Source organism: Oncorhynchus gorbuscha, linkage group LG02 (genome assembly GCF_021184085.1).
Source record: "Oncorhynchus gorbuscha isolate QuinsamMale2020 ecotype Even-year linkage group LG02, OgorEven_v1.0, whole genome shotgun sequence".
Classification (NCBI taxonomy): domain Eukaryota; kingdom Metazoa; phylum Chordata; class Actinopteri; order Salmoniformes; family Salmonidae; genus Oncorhynchus; species Oncorhynchus gorbuscha.
This window is the reverse complement of record NC_060174.1, coordinates 9,476,447-9,495,465: the sequence shown is the minus strand read 5'-3', so window position 1 is coordinate 9,495,465 and position 19,019 is coordinate 9,476,447. Positions and strand designations below refer to the sequence as shown.

Below are 19,019 nucleotides of genomic sequence, written 5' to 3'. Positions count from 1 at the left end.
GAGCGAAAGGCGGCCAAATGAGGTGTTGGCTTTAGGGATGATCAGTGAGATACACCTGCTGTAGCGCGTGCTACGGATTGGTGTTGCCATCGTGACCAGTGAACTGAGATAAGGCGGAGCTTTACCTAGCATGGACTTGTAGATGACCTGGAGCCAGTGGGTCTGGTGACGAATATGTAGTAATAATAATAATAATAATAATAATAATACTAACACTAACACTAATAATAACACCACAGGCCTTTTGGAGGGTTTGCATTTGGTCCTGTAACTCATCCAATGTAATTGGAGAATCCAGTGGGTTTTGGTTGTCTTTAATAGCTGATGATTTAGTAGATTATCAGGTATATGTTTTGATTGTTATATGGCTGAAAAGATTGGAGAAGTGGTTTATCCCATACACCTCCATTTTGGATAAATACCTCTCCGTGTTTGTTTAGTGTGTTCTAAATTACCCAGAAGTGCTTTGATTCGATGGATTCTTCAATCACAATGAGATGTTTTCTGTCATGCTGTTCCTTCCATCTATAACATGTCTTTAATAGTAGGCAGTTTGCTCGTCTTCGATGCCTCACGGTTGAGTAGTGCTCCATTCAAGTAGATTGTGATCTGAACCCAAAAGACTTTGGGTTGAGGTCGGTGATCATTTTATTACTGAAGACTTTGTTTTCTCTACAGGTACTACTGCCAAGAGATGAGCATCTCTCTCCTCCTTCTCTTGTGCTCTCTCTTTCTCTCTCTGCTTTGTGGTAATCTTTCCTCTCTCTCCCTGTCTCTCTTCCTTGTCTGCGTGAAGGAGGGGGCCACAGGGAAATCAGCGTTATAATAGAGGATCCTGTAGCAGGTTGGCAGTGCAGTTCTTCTGCGCTCCATCACTTCCTGTTCCTCTCTCCCTTTCCCTGCCCCTCCGCATGCTATTCTTCCTTCTTCCCCTCTCACCTGGCCTTGCCCCCAGTTCTTCATTTGTGCGGTTGTTTTCTTGGTTGCTGTTTTGGATCTTAGTTTGACCAAAACAACAAGACGCTAGGCCAAAACAGCTTTGTGTTTTCATTGTGTTGGTTGGTGCACCTTACTTTTATTACGTTGTGATGTTTTGATGTTTTTTTGGGGTCATTCATTGAATGCATCATCATTTTACTATCAATTGTTTCCTTGTCTCTGTTAATGCTTTCTGCGGCCAGTATAACTTGACATTTATTAGATAAGAATTTGGCCAGAATCATTGTATCATCACAATATTTGCTCTGGATTTGCAGAGAGTACACCACATGCACATCAATGTTTAAGACTTTATATTTGATAGATTATTACCCTGTGATGTCATTTACCTAGCTGATAACAAAACATTTGAAGTTTTAATTCCGACGTGTACTTTTCAATATATCCTTTGTGGGTGTCTTAATTGAGCATGTCTCAAAATGGAAGGTAAAGTTGAAATCCCTATTTGCTGACACAATCGATCAGTTACCAGTCTGTTAGCTACATTTAACACGTTGAATACAGAACCTGTCAGGAAAAACAGGCTGTTTCTTGGCACTTGATGATAAGACACTAATCTAATGTCCGTTCTCTGTGGTCAATCTAACGTCAGCTGTGTGTTCTGTGTCAGAATCATTGGTTGCGGAGGACTGTCGTTTGGAGGACTACAGCCCTTTTTCCCTTGGCAGCAGTGATGGCAGTACACCCAGTTCCCTCTATATGGAGTCTAGTGAGTAGACTGGTTCGAACATTAGAACTACCTCGCTGTGTACTGAGTAGACTGGTCCTAACACTAAAACTACCTGCAGTTGAAGTCAGAAGTTTACATACACTAAAAGTAATTGAAACTCGTTTTTCAACCATTCCACAAATTTCTTGTTAACAAACTATAGTTTTGGCAAGTCAGGTAGGATGTCTACTTTGTGCATGACACAAGTCATTTTTCCAACAATTGTTTACAGATAGATTATTTCACTTATAATTCACTGTATCACAATTCCAGTGGGTCAGAAGTTTACATACACTAAGTTAACTCTGCCTTTAAACAGCTTGGAAAATGCCAGAAAATTATGTCATGGTTTAGAAGCTTCTGTTAGGCTAATTGACATCAATTGGAGGTGTACCTGTGGATGTATTTCAAGGCCAACCTCACACATGTCCTGTTCCTGTTACCTACAGTGCCTTCAGAAAGTATTCACACCCCTTGACTTTTTCCAGTTGTGCTACAGCCTGAATTTAAAATGGAGTCAATTGAGATTTTGTGTTACTGGCCTACACACAATAGCACATAATGTCAAAGTGGAATTATGTTTTTAGATATTTTTACTAATTAATTTACAATTTAAAGCTGAGTCAATTAGTATTCAACCCCTTTGTTATGGCAAGCCTAAATAAATTCAGGAGTAAAAATGTGTCTAACAAGTCACATAATAATTTGTGGACTCACTCTGTGTGCAGTAATAGTGTTTAACATGATTTTTGAATGACTACCTCATCTCTGTACCCCACACATACAATTATCTGTAAGGTTCCTCAGTCGAGCGGTGAATTTCAAACACAGATTCAACAGGAAAGACCAGGGAGGTTTTCCAATGCCTCGCAAAGGAGGGCACGTAATTGTTCATAAAACAAACAAAAACACACATTGAATATCGCTTTGGGCATGGTGAGGTTATTAATTACAAGTTGAATGGTGTATCAATACACCCAGTCACTACAGAGATAAAGGCATCCTTCCCTGAAAGGTTCCTGAACGGTTTCCTTCCTCTCCGGCAACTGTAGCTTAGTTGCCGGAGAGGAAGGAAACCATTCAGGGATTTCACCATGAGGCTAATGTTGACTTTAAAACATTGTAGTTACTCCACAATACTAACCTAAATGACAGCGTGAAAAGAAGCTGGTACAGAATAAAAATATTCAAAAACATCCATCCTGTTTGCAATAAGGTACTCAAGTAAAACTGTAAAAAATGTGGCAAAGAAATGACCTATTATGTCATGAATACAAAGCGTTATGTTTGGGGCAAATACAACACATCACTGTGTACCACTTCATATTTTCAAACATGGTGGTGGCTGCATCATGTTATTGGTATGCTCGTGTAACAGTTCTGCTTCTGTCCGTCTCCTGGGCTTGAACCAGGGACCCATGAACACATCGACAACAGGTCACCCTTGAAGCATCGTTGCCCTTGCAGAGCAATGGATAGTACTTAAAGTTCTCAGAGTGAGTGATGTCACTGATTGAAACGCTAACTAGCTAGCTATTTCATACCAGTTACACTTGTCAAGGACTAGGGAGTTATTTTTTGTTGTTGAATTAAAATAAACAGAATAGAGCTAAGCACAGCAAAAATCCTAGAGGAAAACCTGGTTGTCTGCTGTCCAACACACTGGGAGACAAATGAACCTTTCAGCAGGACAATAAGCTAAAACAAATGGTTAAATATACACGGTTAATTGCTAAGATGACATTGAATGATCCTGAGTGGACGAGTTTCAGTTTAGACTTAAATCGGCATGAAAATCTATGACAACTTGCATATGGCAGTCTAGCAATGATCAACAACCAACTTAATCGAGCTTGAAGAATTAAAAGAATATTGTGTAATACAGGTGTGGAAAGCTCTTAGAGACTTACCCAGAAAGACTCGCAGCTGTAATCACTCGTAGAGACTTACCCAGAAAGACTTACAGCTGTAATTGCTGCCAAAGGTGTTTTCTACAAACTATTAACTGAGGTGTGAATACTTATGTAAATGAAAGATTTCTGTATTTTATTTTCAATATATTTTCATATTTCAAAAAACCTGTTTTGACTTTGTCATTATGGGGTATTATGTGTTTCTGGGTGATTCAGGCTGTAACACAACAACATGTGGAACAAGGCAAGGGGGAGTCTCATACACCAGCAGCTTCAAGTTTAAACAGTGGTTTGTGTGTGTGTGTGTGTCTTGCTGCGTGCGTGTGTCTCTCTCGCTGCGTGTGGTCTACACAGACGGCTCCCAGTACAGCAGTGTTCCAGACTGCATGTTCCGGAAGCCGTTGGAGGGACAGAGCCTCATCAGCTACCTGTCAGAGCAGGACTTCGGCAGCTGTGCTGACCTGGAGAAGGTGAGCCTTGGGGAGGATTCATAAACCTGCTTCTGACCCACTTTTTATTTTGATGCAGATGATACTGTTCTTTATTTAAGTGGTAGTAGTTTATCTTTAGCTTTTGAAAATGCCCAAAGAGTATTTCACATCACAACAGAATCTGTATGATTTTTAAAGCTGGTTATTAATTTGGGTAAAACAAAATGCCGGGTATTTTCAAATGCCAGGCATGTTACTAATCATGTCATTGCTACATTGGCTGGACATACTATAGAGCAAGTTAAAGTGTCCAAATATTTGGGTGTGTGGGTTGATGACAAGCTGAGCTTACTGTGCATGTAGAGAACTTGATAAGGAAGCTCAAGCTGAAAATAGGTTTTTATTACTGGCATAAGGCTTGTTTTTCTTTGGAGGCCAGGAAGGAGCTGGTACGATGTACATTACTGTCGGTTTTAGATTGTAGTGATATTATATATATGCAGGCCTCAACCACTTCCCTGAGAGCACTTGATTCAGCCCTCAGGTTCATTACAAATCAGAAACGTCTAACACATCATTGTGATCTCAACAGCACTGTTGGCTGGTCGTCATTGACCTTGCGTAGGCTTAAACACTGGTATACACTGATTTATAAGGCCATGTTGGGTAAAATGCCATTTTATCTCTGTTCTTTTTATAGTCCGGTTGGTAAATAAATATAAATTATGGTCCCATTCTGATTTGCTTCTAGCAGAACCAAAAACTAGAACAGGTCATGGTAGAAATCGTTTTGGTTACTTAACTCCGTGGTCCTGGAATTCTCTCCTGAACATTTTAAAATGTGATGATCTAGTTTCGTTGGTGGAGTTTAAAAACTTGATCGATGTATATATCATAGAAGAGTGTAATTGTTTTTAGGCCAGCTGTTTTTAGTCAAGATGTTTGTGTTAATGTAATATCTAATTGCTGTACCGTTTGTTTTATATTTTAGTTTCATGATGTTAGTGCATGTAAGTTGTTTTCCCCTGCTGCTATTAGACCTGGTCTCTCTTGGAAAAAATATGTTATCTCAATGAGAATAATCTGTATAAATAAAATGTAAATATATATAATTAATTTAATTTGTGCACCACCCCAACTGTGTTAAATCAGTCAACTTCAAGTTTGGGCAGAAGGGAGCGTCCGTACTGAAAGTGTTACAACAAGGCCTCACTCTCCTCCGGCCATCTGCATCTCATTCCAGGAGAACGCCCACTTCAGCATCTCGGAATCTCTGATCGCCGCCATCGAGCTGATGAAGTGCAACCTGCGGCGGCTGGTGGAGGATGAGGAGGAGGGTGACGACAGTGACTCAGAGATCCGGCAGCTCAAACAGAAGATCCGACTGCGTAGACGCCAGATCCAGCGGACCCGCCTGCCTCCCTCACAGCGCTGTAAGAGCCGACACATGGGCCAGACACACACACGTACACACACACACACGTACACCCACACGTACACACGTACACACGTACACACACACACACACACACACGCTAGAGCTGGGACGATAAACTCAAAATTACCCACCGTCTTTCTCTTACTGAAGCATGTTGCTTAAGTGTGTACATTTTCTGTGATTTTTGCTACATAACGTTCCTGTAGATTGTTCTAGAACCGTTAATTTCGGTCAACAGTTAATAGCCTATGCATTATGTTGATTCCTGTTATGAAAGTGTCTGCATGTCTCTGTTCTGCTGCTGTTTGATCGAGCCTCTCACTACCTCTCACTACTATCGAGCCTCTCACTGCCTCTCACTACCATCGAGCCTCTCACTGCCTCTCACTACCATCGAGCCTCTCACTGCCTCTCACTACCATCGAGCCTCTCACTGCCTCTCACTACCATCGAGCCTCTCACTGCCTCTCACTACCATCGAGCCTCTCACTGCCTCTCACTACCATCGAGCCTCTCACTGCCTCTCACTACCATCGAGCCTCTCACTGCCTCTCACTACCATCGAGCCTCTCACTGCCTCTCACTGCCATCGAGCCTCTCACTGCCTCTCACTGCCATCGAGCCTCTCACTGCCTCTCACTGCCATCGAGCCTCTCACTGCCTCTCACTGCCATCGAGCCTCTCACTGCCTCTCACTGCCATCGAGCCTCTCACTGCCTCTCACTGCCATCGAGCCTCTCACTGCCTCTCACTGCCATCGAGCCTCTCACTGCCTCTCACTGCCATCGAGCCTCTCACTGCCTCTCACTGCCATCGAGCCTCTCACTGCCTCTCACTGCCATCGAGCCTCTCACTGCCTCTCACTGCCATCGAGCCTCTCACTGCCTCTCACTGCCATCGAGCCTCTCACTGCCTCTCACTGCCATCGAGCCTCTCACTGCCTCTCACTGCCATCGAGCCTCTCACTGCCATCGAGCCTCTCACTGCCATCGAGCCTCTCACTGCCATCGAGCCTCTCACTGCCATCGAGCCTCTCACTGCCATCGAGCCTCTCACTGCCATCGAGCCTCTCACTGCCATCGAGCCTCTCACTGCCATCGAGCCTCTCACTGCCATCGAGCCTCTCACTGCCTCTCACTGCCATCGAGCCTCTCACTGCCTCTCACTGCCATCGAGCCTCTCACTGCCATCGAGCCTCTCACTGCCTCTCACTGCCATCGAGCCTCTCACTGCCTCTCACTGCCATCGAGCCTCTCACTGCCATCGAGCCTCTCACTGCCATCGAGCCTCTCACTGCCATCGAGCCTCTCACTGCCTCTCACTGCCATCGAGCCTCTCACTGCCATCGAGCCTCTCACTGCCTCTCACTGCCATCGAGCCTCTCACTGCCTCTCACTGCCATCGAGCCTCTCACTGCCATCGAGCCTCTCACTGCCATCGAGCCTCTCACTGCCTCTCACTGCCATCGAGCCTCTCACTGCCATCTGCCTCTCACTGCCTCACTGCCATCGAGCCTCTCACTGCCTCTCACTGCCATCGAGCCTCTCACTGCCATCGAGCCTCTCACTGCCATCGAGCCTCTCACTGCCATCGAGCCTCTCACTGCCTCTCACTGCCATCGAGCCTCTCACTGCCTCTCACTGCCATCGAGCCTCTCACTGCCATCGAGCCTCTCACTGCCTCTCACTGCCATCGAGCCTCTCACTGCCTCTCACTGCCATCGAGCCTCTCACTGCCATCGAGCCTCTCACTGCCATCGAGCCTCTCACTGCCATCGAGCCTCTCACTGCCATCGAGCCTCTCACTGCCTCTCACTGCCATCGAGCCTCTCACTGCCTCTCACTGCCATCGAGCCTCTCACTGCCATCGAGCCTCTCACTGCCTCTCACTGCCATCGAGCCTCTCACTGCCTCTCACTGCCATCGAGCCTCTCACTGCCTCTCACTGCCATCGAGCCTCTCACTGCCATCGAGCCTCTCACTGCCATCGAGCCTCTCACTGCCTCTCACTGCCATCGAGCCTCTCACTGCCTCTCACTGCCATCGAGCCTCTCACTGCCATCGAGCCTCTCACTGCCTCTCACTGCCATCGAGCCTCTCACTGCCTCTCACTGCCATCGAGCCTCTCACTGCCATCGAGCCTCTCACTGCCTCTCACTGCCATCTCACTGCCTCTCACTGCCATCGAGCCTCTCACTGCCATCGAGCCTCTCACTGCCTCTCACTGCCATCGAGCCTCTCACTGCCTCTCACTGCCATCGAGCCTCTCACTGCCATCGAGCCTCTCACTGCCTCTCACTGCCATCGAGCCTCTCACTGCCTCTCACTGCCATCGAGCCTCTCACTGCCATCGAGCCTCTCACTGCCTCTCACTGCCATCGAGCCTCTCACTGCCTCTCACTGCCATCGAGCCTCTCACTGCCATCGAGCCTCTCACTGCCTCTCACTGCCATCGAGCCTCTCACTGCCTCTCACTGCCATCGAGCCTCTCACTGCCATCGAGCCTCTCACTGCCTCTCACTGCCATCGAGCCTCTCACTGCCTCTCACTGCCATCGAGCCTCTCACTGCCTCTCACTGCCATCGAGCCTCTCACTGCCATCGAGCCTCTCACTGCCTCTCACTGCCATCGACTGCCTCTCACTGCCATCGAGCCTCTCACTGCCTCTCACTGCCATCGAGCCTCTCACTGCCATCGAGCCTCTCACTGCCATCGAGCCTCTCACTGCCATCGAGCCTCTCACTGCCTCTCACTGCCATCAGCCTCTCACTGCCATCGAGCCTCTCACTGCCATCGAGCCTCTCACTGCCATCGAGCCTCTCACTGCCATCGAGCCTCTCACTGCCTCTCACTGCCATCGAGCCTCTCACTGCCTCTCACTGCCATCGCCTCTCACTCAGCCTCTCACTGCCATCGAGCCTCTCACTGCCTCCACTGCCATCGAGCCTCTCACTGCCTCTCACTGCCATCGAGCCTCTCACTGCCATCGAGCCTCTCACTGCCTCTCACTGCCATCGAGCCTCTCACTGCCTCTCACTGCCATCGAGCCTCTCACTGCCATCGAGCCTCTCACTGCCTCTCACTGCCATCGAGCCTCTCACTGCCTCTCACTGCCATCGACTGCCTCTCACTGCCATCAGCCTCTCACTGCCATCGAGCCTCTCACTGCCATCGAGCCTCTCACTGCCATCGAGCCTCTCACTGCCCTCACTGCCATCACTGCCTCTCACTGCCATCGCCTCTCACTGCCTCTCACTGCCATCGAGCCTCTCACTGCCATCGAGCCTGCCTCACTGCCATCGAGCCTCTCACTGCCATCAGCCTCTCACTGCCTCTCACTGCCATCGAGCCTCTCACTGCCATCTCACTGCCATCGAGCCTGCCTCACTGCCATCGAGCCTCTCACTGCCTCTCACTGCCATCGAGCCTCTCACTGCCATCGAGCCTCTCACTGCCTCGAGCCTCTCACTGCCATCGCCTCTCAGCCTCTCACTGCCATCGAGCCTCTCACTGCCATCGAGCCTCTCACTGCCATCGAGCCTCTCACTGCCTCTCACTGCCATCGAGCCTCTCTCACTGCCTCTCACTGCCATCGAGCCTCTCACTGCCTCTCACTGCCATCGAGCCTCTCACTGCCATCGAGCCTCTCACTGCCTCTCACTGCCATCGAGCCTCTCACTGCCATCGAGCCTCTCACTGCCATCGAGCCTCTCACTGCCATCGAGCCTCTCACTGCCATCGAGCCTCTCACTGCCATCGAGCCTCTCACTGCCATCGAGCCTCTCACTGCCATCGAGCCTCTCACTGCCATCGAGCCTCTCACTGCCATCGAGCCTCTCACTGCCATCGAGCCTCTCACTGCCATCGAGCCTCTCACTGCCATCGAGCCTCTCACTGCCATCGAGCCTCTCACTGCCATCTGCCTCTCACTGCCATCGAGCCTCTCACTGCCATCGAGCCTCTCACTGCCATCGAGCCTCTCACTGCCATCGAGCCTCTCACTGCCATCGAGCCTCTCACTGCCTCTCACTGCCATCGAGCCTCTCACTGCCATCGAGCCTCTCACTGCCATCGAGCCTCTCACTGCCTCTCACTGCCATCGAGCCTCTCACTGCCATCGAGCCTCTCACTGCCATCGAGCCTCTCACTGCCATCGAGCCTCTCACTGCCATCGAGCCTCGAGCCTCTCACTGCCATCGAGCCTCTCACTCTCACTGCCATCGAGCCTCTCACTGCCATCGAGCCTCTCACTGCCTCTCACTGCCATCGAGCCTCTCACTGCCATCGAGCTCTCACTGCCATCGAGCCTCTCACTGCCATCGAGCCTCTCACTGCCATCGAGCCTCTCACTGCCATCGAGCCTCACTGCCATCGAGCCTCTCACTGCCATCGAGCCTCTCACTGCCATCGAGCCTCTCACTGCCATCGAGCCTCTCACTGCCATCGAGCCTCTCACTGCCATCGAGCCTCTGACTGCCATCTGCCATCGAGCCTCTCACTGCCATCGAGCCTCTCACTGCCATCGAGCCTCTCACTGCCATCGAGCCTCTCACTGCCATCGAGCCTCTCACTGCCTCTCATCGAGCCTCTCACTGCCATCGAGCCTCTCACTGCCTCGAGCCTCTCACTGCCATCGAGCCTCTCACTGCCATCGAGCCTCTCACTGCCATCGAGCCTCTCACTGCCATCGAGCCTCACTGCCATCGAGCCTCTCACTGCCGAGCCTCTCACTGCCATCGAGCCTCTCACTGCCATCGAGCCTCTCACTGCCATCGAGCCTCTCACTGCCATCGAGCCTCTCACTGCCTCTCACTGCCATCGAGCCTCTCACTGCCTCTCACTGCCATCGAGCCTCTCACTGCCATCGAGCCTCTCACTGCCATCGAGCCTCTCACTGCCATCGAGCCTCTCACTGCCTCTCACTGCCATCGAGCCTCTCACTGCCATCGAGCCTCTCACTGCCATCGAGCCTCTCACTGCCATCGAGCCTCTCACTGCCATCGAGCCTCTCACTGCCATCGAGCCTCTCACTGCCATCGAGCCTCTCACTGCCATCGAGCCTCTCACTGCCATCGAGCCTCTCACTGCCATCGAGCCTCTCACTGCCATCGAGCCTCTCACTGCCTCTCACTGCCTCTCACTGCCATCGAGCCTCTCACTGCCATCGAGCCTCTCACTGCCATCGAGCCTCTCACTGCCATCGAGCCTCTCACTGCCATCGAGCCTCTCACTGCCATCGAGCCTCTCACTGCCATCGAGCCTCTCACTGCCATCGAGCCTCTCACTGCCATCGAGCCTCTCACTGCCATCGCCTCTCACTCTCACTGCCTCTCACTGCCATCGAGCCTCTCACTGCCATCGAGCCTCTCACTGCCTCTCACTGCCTCTCACTGCCATCGAGCCTCTCACTGCCTCTCACTGCCATCGAGCCTCTCACTGCCATCGAGCCTCTCACTGCCATCGAGCCTCTCACTGCCATCGAGCTCTCACTGCCTCTCACTGCCATCGAGCCTCTCACTGCCATCGAGCCTCTCACTGCCATCGAGCCTCTCACTGCCATCGAGCCTCTCACTGCCATCGAGCCTCTCACTGCCATCGAGCCTCTCACTGCCATCGAGCCTCTCACTGCCATCGAGCCTCTCACTGCCATCGAGCCTCTCACTGCCATCGAGCCTCTCACTGCCATCGAGCCTCTCACTGCCATCGAGCCTCTCACTGCCTCTCACTGCCTCTCACTGCCATCGAGCCTCTCACTGCCATCGCCTCTCACTGCCTCTCACTGCCATCGAGCCTCTCACTGCCTCTCACTGCCATCGAGCCTCTCACTGCCATCGAGCCTCTCACTGCCATCTCACTGCCTCTCACTGCCATCGAGCCTCTCACTGCCATCGAGCCTCTCACTGCCATCGAGCCTCTCACTGCCATCGAGCCTCTCACTGCCATCGAGCCTCTCACTGCCATCGAGCCTCTCACTGCCATCGAGCCTCTCACTGCCATCGCCTCTCACTGCCTCTCACTGCCATCGAGCCTCTCACTGCCTGCCTCTCACTCGAGCCTCTCACTGCCATCGAGCCTCTCACTGCCATCGAGCCTCTCACTGCCATCGAGCCTCTCACTGCCATCGAGCCTCTGCCTCTCACTGCCACTGCCATCGAGCCTCTCACTGCCATCGAGCCTCTCACTGCCATCGAGCCTCTCACTGCCTCGAGCCTCTCACTGCCTCTCACTGCCATCGCCTCTCACTGCCTCTCACTGCCATCGAGCCTCTCACTGCCTCGAGCCTCTCACTGCCATCGAGCCTCTCTCACTGCCATCGAGCCTCTCACTGCCATCGAGCCTCTCACTGCCATCGAGCCTCTCACTGCCATCGAGCCTCTCACTGCCTCTCACTGCCATCGAGCCTCTCACTGCCATCGAGCCTCTCACTGCCTCGAGCCTCTCACTGCCATCGAGCCTCTCACTGCCATCGAGCCTCTCACTGCCTCTCACTGCCTCTCACTGCCATCGAGCCTCTCACTGCCTCTCACTGCCATCGAGCCTCTCACTGCCATCGAGCCTCTCACTGCCATCGAGCCTCTCACTGCCATCGAGCCTCTCACTGCCATCGAGCCTCTCACTGCCTCTCACTGCCATCGAGCCTCTCACTGCCATCGAGCCTCTCACTGCCATCGAGCCTCTCACTGCCATCGAGCCTCTCACTGCCATCGAGCCTCTCACTGCCATCGAGCCTCTCACTGCCATCGAGCCTCTCACTGCCATCGAGCCTCTCACTGCCTCTCACTGCCATCGAGCCTCTCACTGCCATCGAGCCTCTCACTGCCATCGAGCCTCTCACTGCCTCGAGCCTCTCACTGCCATCGAGCCTCTCACTGCCATCGAGCCTCTCACTGCCATCGAGCCTCTCACTGCCATCGAGCCTCTCACTGCCATCGAGCCTCTCACTGCCATCGAGCCTCTCACTGCCATCGAGCCTCTCACTGCCATCGAGCCTCTCACTGCCATCGAGCCTCTCACTGCCATCGAGCCTCTCACTGCCATCGAGCCTCTCACTGCCATCGAGCCTCTCACTGCCATCGAGCCTCTCACTGCCATCGAGCCTCTCACTGCCATCGAGCCTCTCACTGCCATCGAGCCTCTCACTGCCATCGCCTCTCAGCCTCTCACTGCCATCGAGCCTCTCACTGCCATCGAGCCTCTCACTGCCATCGAGCCTCTCACTGCCATCGAGCCTCTCACTGCCATCGAGCCTCTCACTGCCATCGAGCCTCTCACTGCCATCGAGCCTCTCACTGCCATCGAGCCTCTCACTGCCATCGAGCCTCTCACTGCCATCGAGCCTCTCACTGCCATCGAGCCTCTCACTGCCATCGAGCCTCTCACTGCCTCCGAGCCTCTCACTGCCATCGAGCCTCTCACTGCCATCGAGCCTCTCACTGCCTCCGAGCCTCTCACTGCCTCCGAGCCTCTCACTGCCTCCGAGCCTCTCACTGCCTCTCTCACTGCCGTCGAGCCTCTCACTGCCTCTCTCACTACCGTCGAGCCTCTCACTGCCTCTCTCACTGCCGTCGAGCCTCTCACTGCCTCTCTCACTGCCGTCGAGCCTCTCACTGCCTCTCTCACTGCCGTCGAGCCTCTCACTGCCTCTCTCACTGCCGTCGAGCCTCTCACTGCCTCTCTCACTGCCGTCGAGCCTCTCACTGCCTCTCTCACTGCCGTCGAGCCTCTCACTGCCTCTCACTGCCGTCGAGCCTCTCACTGCCTCTCTCACTGCCGTCGAGCCTCTCACTGCCGTCGAGCCTCTCACTGCCGTCGAGCCTCTCACTGCCGTCGAGCCTCTCACTGCCGTCGAGCCTCTCACTGCCGTCGAGCCTCTCACTACCTCTCACTACGTCGGCTATTCACAAACCGGGGTATGTGGGTATGCCGTCGAGGGTTACGCCCAAATGTGATTCACATTTTCAAACAGTCCATTTAGATTTTCCAACGAGGTTATACATTTGGGTGATGTTTTTTTTCTCTCGCCTGAGTAGCCTTGTTTCACTGCCAAAAGTAAAATGAAACCATCTAGCGTTCAGCAAAATAACAACACAATGTCAAATACAGGCAGCCTAGTCAAATAATGAACATCCAATCACGTTAACCGTTACTCTCTCGCAGGAAACCTTCACTGTTTGCGCAGACATTTAGAAATGAAACATGCCCATTTGAAAAATAAGCGACAGGAGTTTTTTGGCCGATAAATACGATGACTTTCGAGTAGTAAGACGTGTAAAAGCAACAATGCCATTTAATAAGAAGGGGCTAGAAGCGCCTTATATGTTGAGCTACATGGTGGCTCGGACAGGCAAGCCCTTTACTATTGTGGAGGACTTAAGTTTTCCTGCTGCCGCTTATATGGCTCGGGGAATGCCTTAGTCAAACAACACTGTTTCACGACGCGTCAGTGACATGGCAGGAGATATTTTGAAACAATTACAGCTTTACAAGCCAGTGAATTCTATGTTACAGCTGGATGAGTCAACAGATGTGGCAGGCCTGGCACAGCTCCTGGTATGTCCGTTACGTTTATGGAGGGTCAATTGAGGAAGACATCCTCTTTTTGTATTTTATTTAACCTTTTATTTAACTAGGCAAGTCACTTAAAAACAAATTCTTGTTTACAATGATGGCCTACACCGGACAATCCCGTACGACGCTGGGCCAATTGTGCGGCCTTAAGACACTGTATCTCAATGCAAGTGGCGTCACGACAGTCCCTGGTTCGAATCGAGGCGGTTTCACATGCGGCCGTGATTGGGAGTCCCATAGGGCGGCGCACAATTGTCCCAGCGTCGTCCGGGTTTGGCCGGGGTAGGCCGTCAATGTAAATAAGAATTTGTTCTCAACTGACTTGCCTAGTTAAACAAAGGTTAAAAAAAAATACAGCCTTATATTTACCACCGCAAACCAATGTTGGCACGAAGACCGCACTCAACCAGCTGTATAAGTCCATAAGCAAACAAGAAAATGCTCATCCAGAAGTGGCACTCCTAGTGGCCGGGGACTTTAATGCAGGCAAACTTAAATCTGTTTTAACTCTTTTCTACCAGCATATCAAATGTGCAACAAGAGGAGAACAAACTCTAGACCACCTTTGCTCCACACACAGAGACTCGTACAAAGCTCTCCCTCACCCTCCATTTGGCAAATCTGACCGTAATTCTATCATCCTATTTCCTGCTTACAAGCGAAACCGAAAGCAGGAAGTACCAGTGACTCGCTCAATATGGAAGCGGTCAGATGATGCGGATGCTACGCTACAGGACTGTTTTGCTAGCACAGACTGGAATATGTTCCGGGATTCATCCAATGACATTGGCTTCATCAATAAGTGCATTGACGACGTCTTCCCCACAGTGACCATACGCACATATCCCAACCTGAAGCCATGGATTACCCGCAACATCCGCACCTAGCTAAAGTCTAGAGCTGCATCTTTCAAGGAGTGGGACACTAATCCCGACGCTTATAAGAAATCCTGCTATGCCCTCAGACAAACCATCAAACAGGCAAAGCATCAATACATGACTGAGACTGAATCCTACAACACCGGTTGCGATGCTCGTTGCATGTGGCAGGGCATGAAAACTGTTACTGACTACAAAGGGAAACCCAGCCGTGAGCTACCCAGTGACTCGAGCGTACCAGACGAGCTAAATGCCTTTTATGTTCGCTTCGAGGCAAGCGACTCTGAAGCATGGATGAAGGCACCAGCTGTTCTGGATGACTGTTTGATCACGCTCTCCGTAGCCGATGTGAGCAAGACCTTAAAACAGGTCAACATTCACCGCTTGGCCAGATGGTTTACCAGGACATGTTGACAGTTAGTGTCAGAGCAAAAACCAAGCCATGAGGTAGAAGGAATTGTCCGTAGAGCTCACAGACCGGATTGTGTCGAAGCCCAGATCTGGGGAAGGGTACCAAAACATTTCTGCAGCATTGAAGATCCCCAAGAACACAGTGGCCTCCATCATTCTTAAATGGATGAAGTTTGGAACCACCAAGAGTCATCCTAGACGTGCCTTGGTCAGGGAGGTGACCAAAACCTGATGGTCACTCTGGCAGAGTTCCTCTATGGAGATGAGGGAACCTTCCAGAAGGACAACCATCTCTGCAGCGCTCCACCAATCAGGCCTTTATGGTAGTGGCCAGACAGAAGCTACTCCTCTGTAAAAAGGCACAGCAGCCCACTTTGACTTGCCAAAAGGAACCTAAAGGGCTCTCAGGCCATGAGAAACATGATTCTCTGGTCTGATGAAACTAAAATGTTGGCCTGAATGCCAAGCGTCACATCTGAAGGAAGCCTCGCTTCCCTACGATGAAGCATGGTGGTGGCAGCATCATGATGCGGGGATGTTTTTCAGCGGCAGGGACTGGGAGACTAGTCAGGATCAAGGGAAAGATGAACGGTGCAAAGAACCGAGATCCTTGAAGAAAACCTGCTCCAGAGTGCTCAGGACCTCAGACTGGGGTGATGGTTCACCTTCCAACAGGACAATGACCCTAAGCACACAGCCAAGACAACACAAGAGTGGCTTCGGGACAAGTCTCTGAATGTCCTTGAGTGGCCCAGCCAGAGCCCAGACTTGAACCTGATCAAATATCTCTGGAGGGACTTGAAAAATGGCTGTGCAGCAATGCTCCCCCTCCAACCTGACAGAGTTTGAGAGGCTCTGCAGATAAGAATGGGAGAAACTCTCCAAATACAGGTTTACCAAGCCTGTAGCCTCATACCCAAGAAGACTCGAGGCTGCCATCGCTGTCAAATGCACATCAACAAATGTGCAAAAAATAAAGTCAATTCTGTTTTTGCTTTGTCATAATGCGGTATTGTATGTAAATTGATGAGGGGAAAAATTATTGAATCTGTTTTCGAATAAGGTGCTATCTAACCTCCAATCGAGCTTCAATGCCATAACACTCCTTCCGTGGCCTCCAACTGCTCTTAAACGCTAGTAAAACCAAATGCATGCTTTCAACCGATCGCTGCCTGCACCCGCATGCCCGACTAGCATCACCACACTGGATGGCTCCGACCTTGAATATGTGGACACCTATAAGTACCTAGGTGTCTGGCTAGACTGCAAACTCTCCTTCCAGACCCATATCAAACATCTCCAATCGAAAATCAAATCAAGAATCGGCTTTCTATTCCACAACAAAGCCTCCTTCACTCACGCTGCCAAGCTTACCCTAGTAAAACTGACTATCCTACCGATCCTCGACTTCGGCGACGTCATCTACAAAATTGCTTCCAACACTCTACTCAGCAAACTGGATGCAGTTTATCACAGTGCCATCCGTTTTGTCACTAAAGCACCTTATACTACCCACCACTGCGACTTGTATGCTCTAGTCGGCTGGCCCTCGCTACATATTCGTCGCCAGACCCACTGGCTTCAGGTCATCTACAAGGCCATGCTAGGCAAAGCTCCGCCTCACTGGTCACGATGGCAACACCCATCCGTAGCACGCGCTCCAGCAGGTGTATCTCATTGATCATGAAGCCAACACCTAATATATATAATATATGCCATTTAGCAGATGCTTTTATCCAAAGCGACTTACAGTCATGTGTGCATACATTCTACGTATGGGTGGTCCCGGGGATTGAACCCACTACCCTGGCGTTACAAGCGCCATGCTCTACCAACTGAGCTACAGAAGGACTGAGCTACAGAAACACCTCATTCGGTCGCGTTTCGTTCCAGTACTCTGCTGCCTGTGACTGGAACGAATTGCAAAAATTGCTGAAGTTGGAGACTTATCTCCCTCACCAACTTCAAACATCAGCTAGCTGAGCAGCTAACCGATCGCTGCAGCTGTACATAATCTATTAGTAAATAGCACACCCATTTTCACCTACCTCATCCCCACAGTTTTTATTTATTTACTTTTCTGCTCTTTTGCACAAGAATATCTCTACCTGTACATGATCATCTGATCATTTATCACTCCAGTGTTAATCTGCAATATTGTAATTATTCGCCTACCTCCTCATGCCTTTTGCACACATTGTATATAGACTCCCCTTTTTTTCTCTGTGTTATTGACTTGTTAATGGTTTACTCCATGTGTAATTCTGTGTTGTCTGTTCACACTGCTATGCTTTATCTTGGCCAGGTCGCAGTTGCAAATGAGAACCTGTTCTCAACTAGCCTACCTGGTTAAATAAAGGTGTTCTCAACTAGCCTACCTGGTTAAATAAAGGTGTTCTCAACTAGCCTACCTGGTTAAATAAAGGTGTTCTCAACTAGCCTACCTGGTTAAATAAAGGTGTTCTCAACTAGCCTACCTGGTTAAATAAAGGTGAAATAAAAATAAATTTAAAAAAAGGCTGAAACGTAACAGAATGTGGAAGAAGTCAAGGGGTCTGAGTACTTTCCAAATGCTGTTCTCAAAATGTATAGACTATGATGATTTAATACAATGAAATGTTGTTTAAATGCTGAGTGCTTTATGTCCCTAACAGCCTATTGTGTGGCGCTCGCAAATGCTTCACAATGTATTTCTTTCTAGGCTATAGCCTTGTAATAATTTAAATAATATAGCTGAAATTCATTTTCGTTCCTTCTTATAATACTTTTCATTCAAATCCATATCGTTTGGTTTCAATACTTAAAAATGAAATGGTAGGTCCCGGTAGTCACAAAAATAGATGGGTGTTGGTTAAATTGTGATTTAAAAAAAATTTTTTTTAGTGTATGGAGCAAATTTGGAGCAGCAGTTTTTTCTTCTCTGTGAGCACAGAGCGGTTTTTAGCGGAGCGGTTGGAGCTCTGCGTCAGCACCACGATTTCCAACCGCTCAACTTCGCTCACATATTCTGGCACCCATACAACTCCTCCATTTTGGGCTTATTCCCCATGTCGTCATTTTGCTGGTATTCATTTTAACCATCTGGCTCTCTCTCTCTCTCCCCCCCTCCCCCTCTTTTAGTGTTCCATTCAACAGACAGTGGATGCTCCCGCAGGAGCTCCCAGGATTCCTTTCACCTGTCCAACTCTGGCTCGGCCGAGGAGGTGGAGGAGTGCGAGCTGAAAGGTAGAGCGAGGGAGGGGAGACATTAAATGCACGTCATGTCCCATATCATTCACCACCTCATCGGCAGGTGTCCCATCATATTCACCCACCAAGTCCGGAAAACGTCTCCCATTTTTACTGGCAGTCGTTAACATTGCTCTCTGGACTGTTAGGGAAAGATAGATTGGTGTGTGTGTTTTGTAAAAGTTATAAATCTTTTTTATTATCTATGATAAGCGCATACGAAGGCAGGTTCATGTAAGGTTAATAGGCACAGACTGGTAGTCATAACTGTGGCTTCACGAAAAGGGGTGGGTGTTTTTAACCTACACGCACAGACTTATTTGAATGAAAAAGATTAGAGGAGGTGTTATGTTTTCTGCTTCTAAGATACTGTACCAGTCTTAACTATTGGGTTTGTGGGCTAACATTTGAATACACATTTTACCAAACATTGCTTACTATCAGC

General features: G+C 50.0%; 1 protein-coding gene across 3 annotated transcripts in view; it reads left to right on the top strand.

Moving 5' to 3' along the window:
• LOC123996802 (run domain Beclin-1-interacting and cysteine-rich domain-containing protein-like) overlaps positions 1-19,019 on the top strand; it is a 63,099-nt gene that overhangs the window by 26,232 nt on the left and 17,848 nt on the right. For 2 of the 3 annotated variants that reach the window (XM_046300525.1, XM_046300514.1), the window contains exons 8-12: positions 797-844; positions 1,610-1,708; positions 3,976-4,091; positions 5,296-5,485; positions 18,467-18,571. In XM_046300525.1, coding sequence (XP_046156481.1) covers positions 797-844; positions 1,610-1,708; positions 3,976-4,091; positions 5,296-5,485; positions 18,467-18,571 — 558 coding nt within the window. The remainder of the gene's footprint in view (positions 1-796; positions 845-1,609; positions 1,709-3,975; positions 4,092-5,295; positions 5,486-18,466; positions 18,572-19,019) is intronic. The other variant, XM_046300534.1, reaches the window with a different exon arrangement.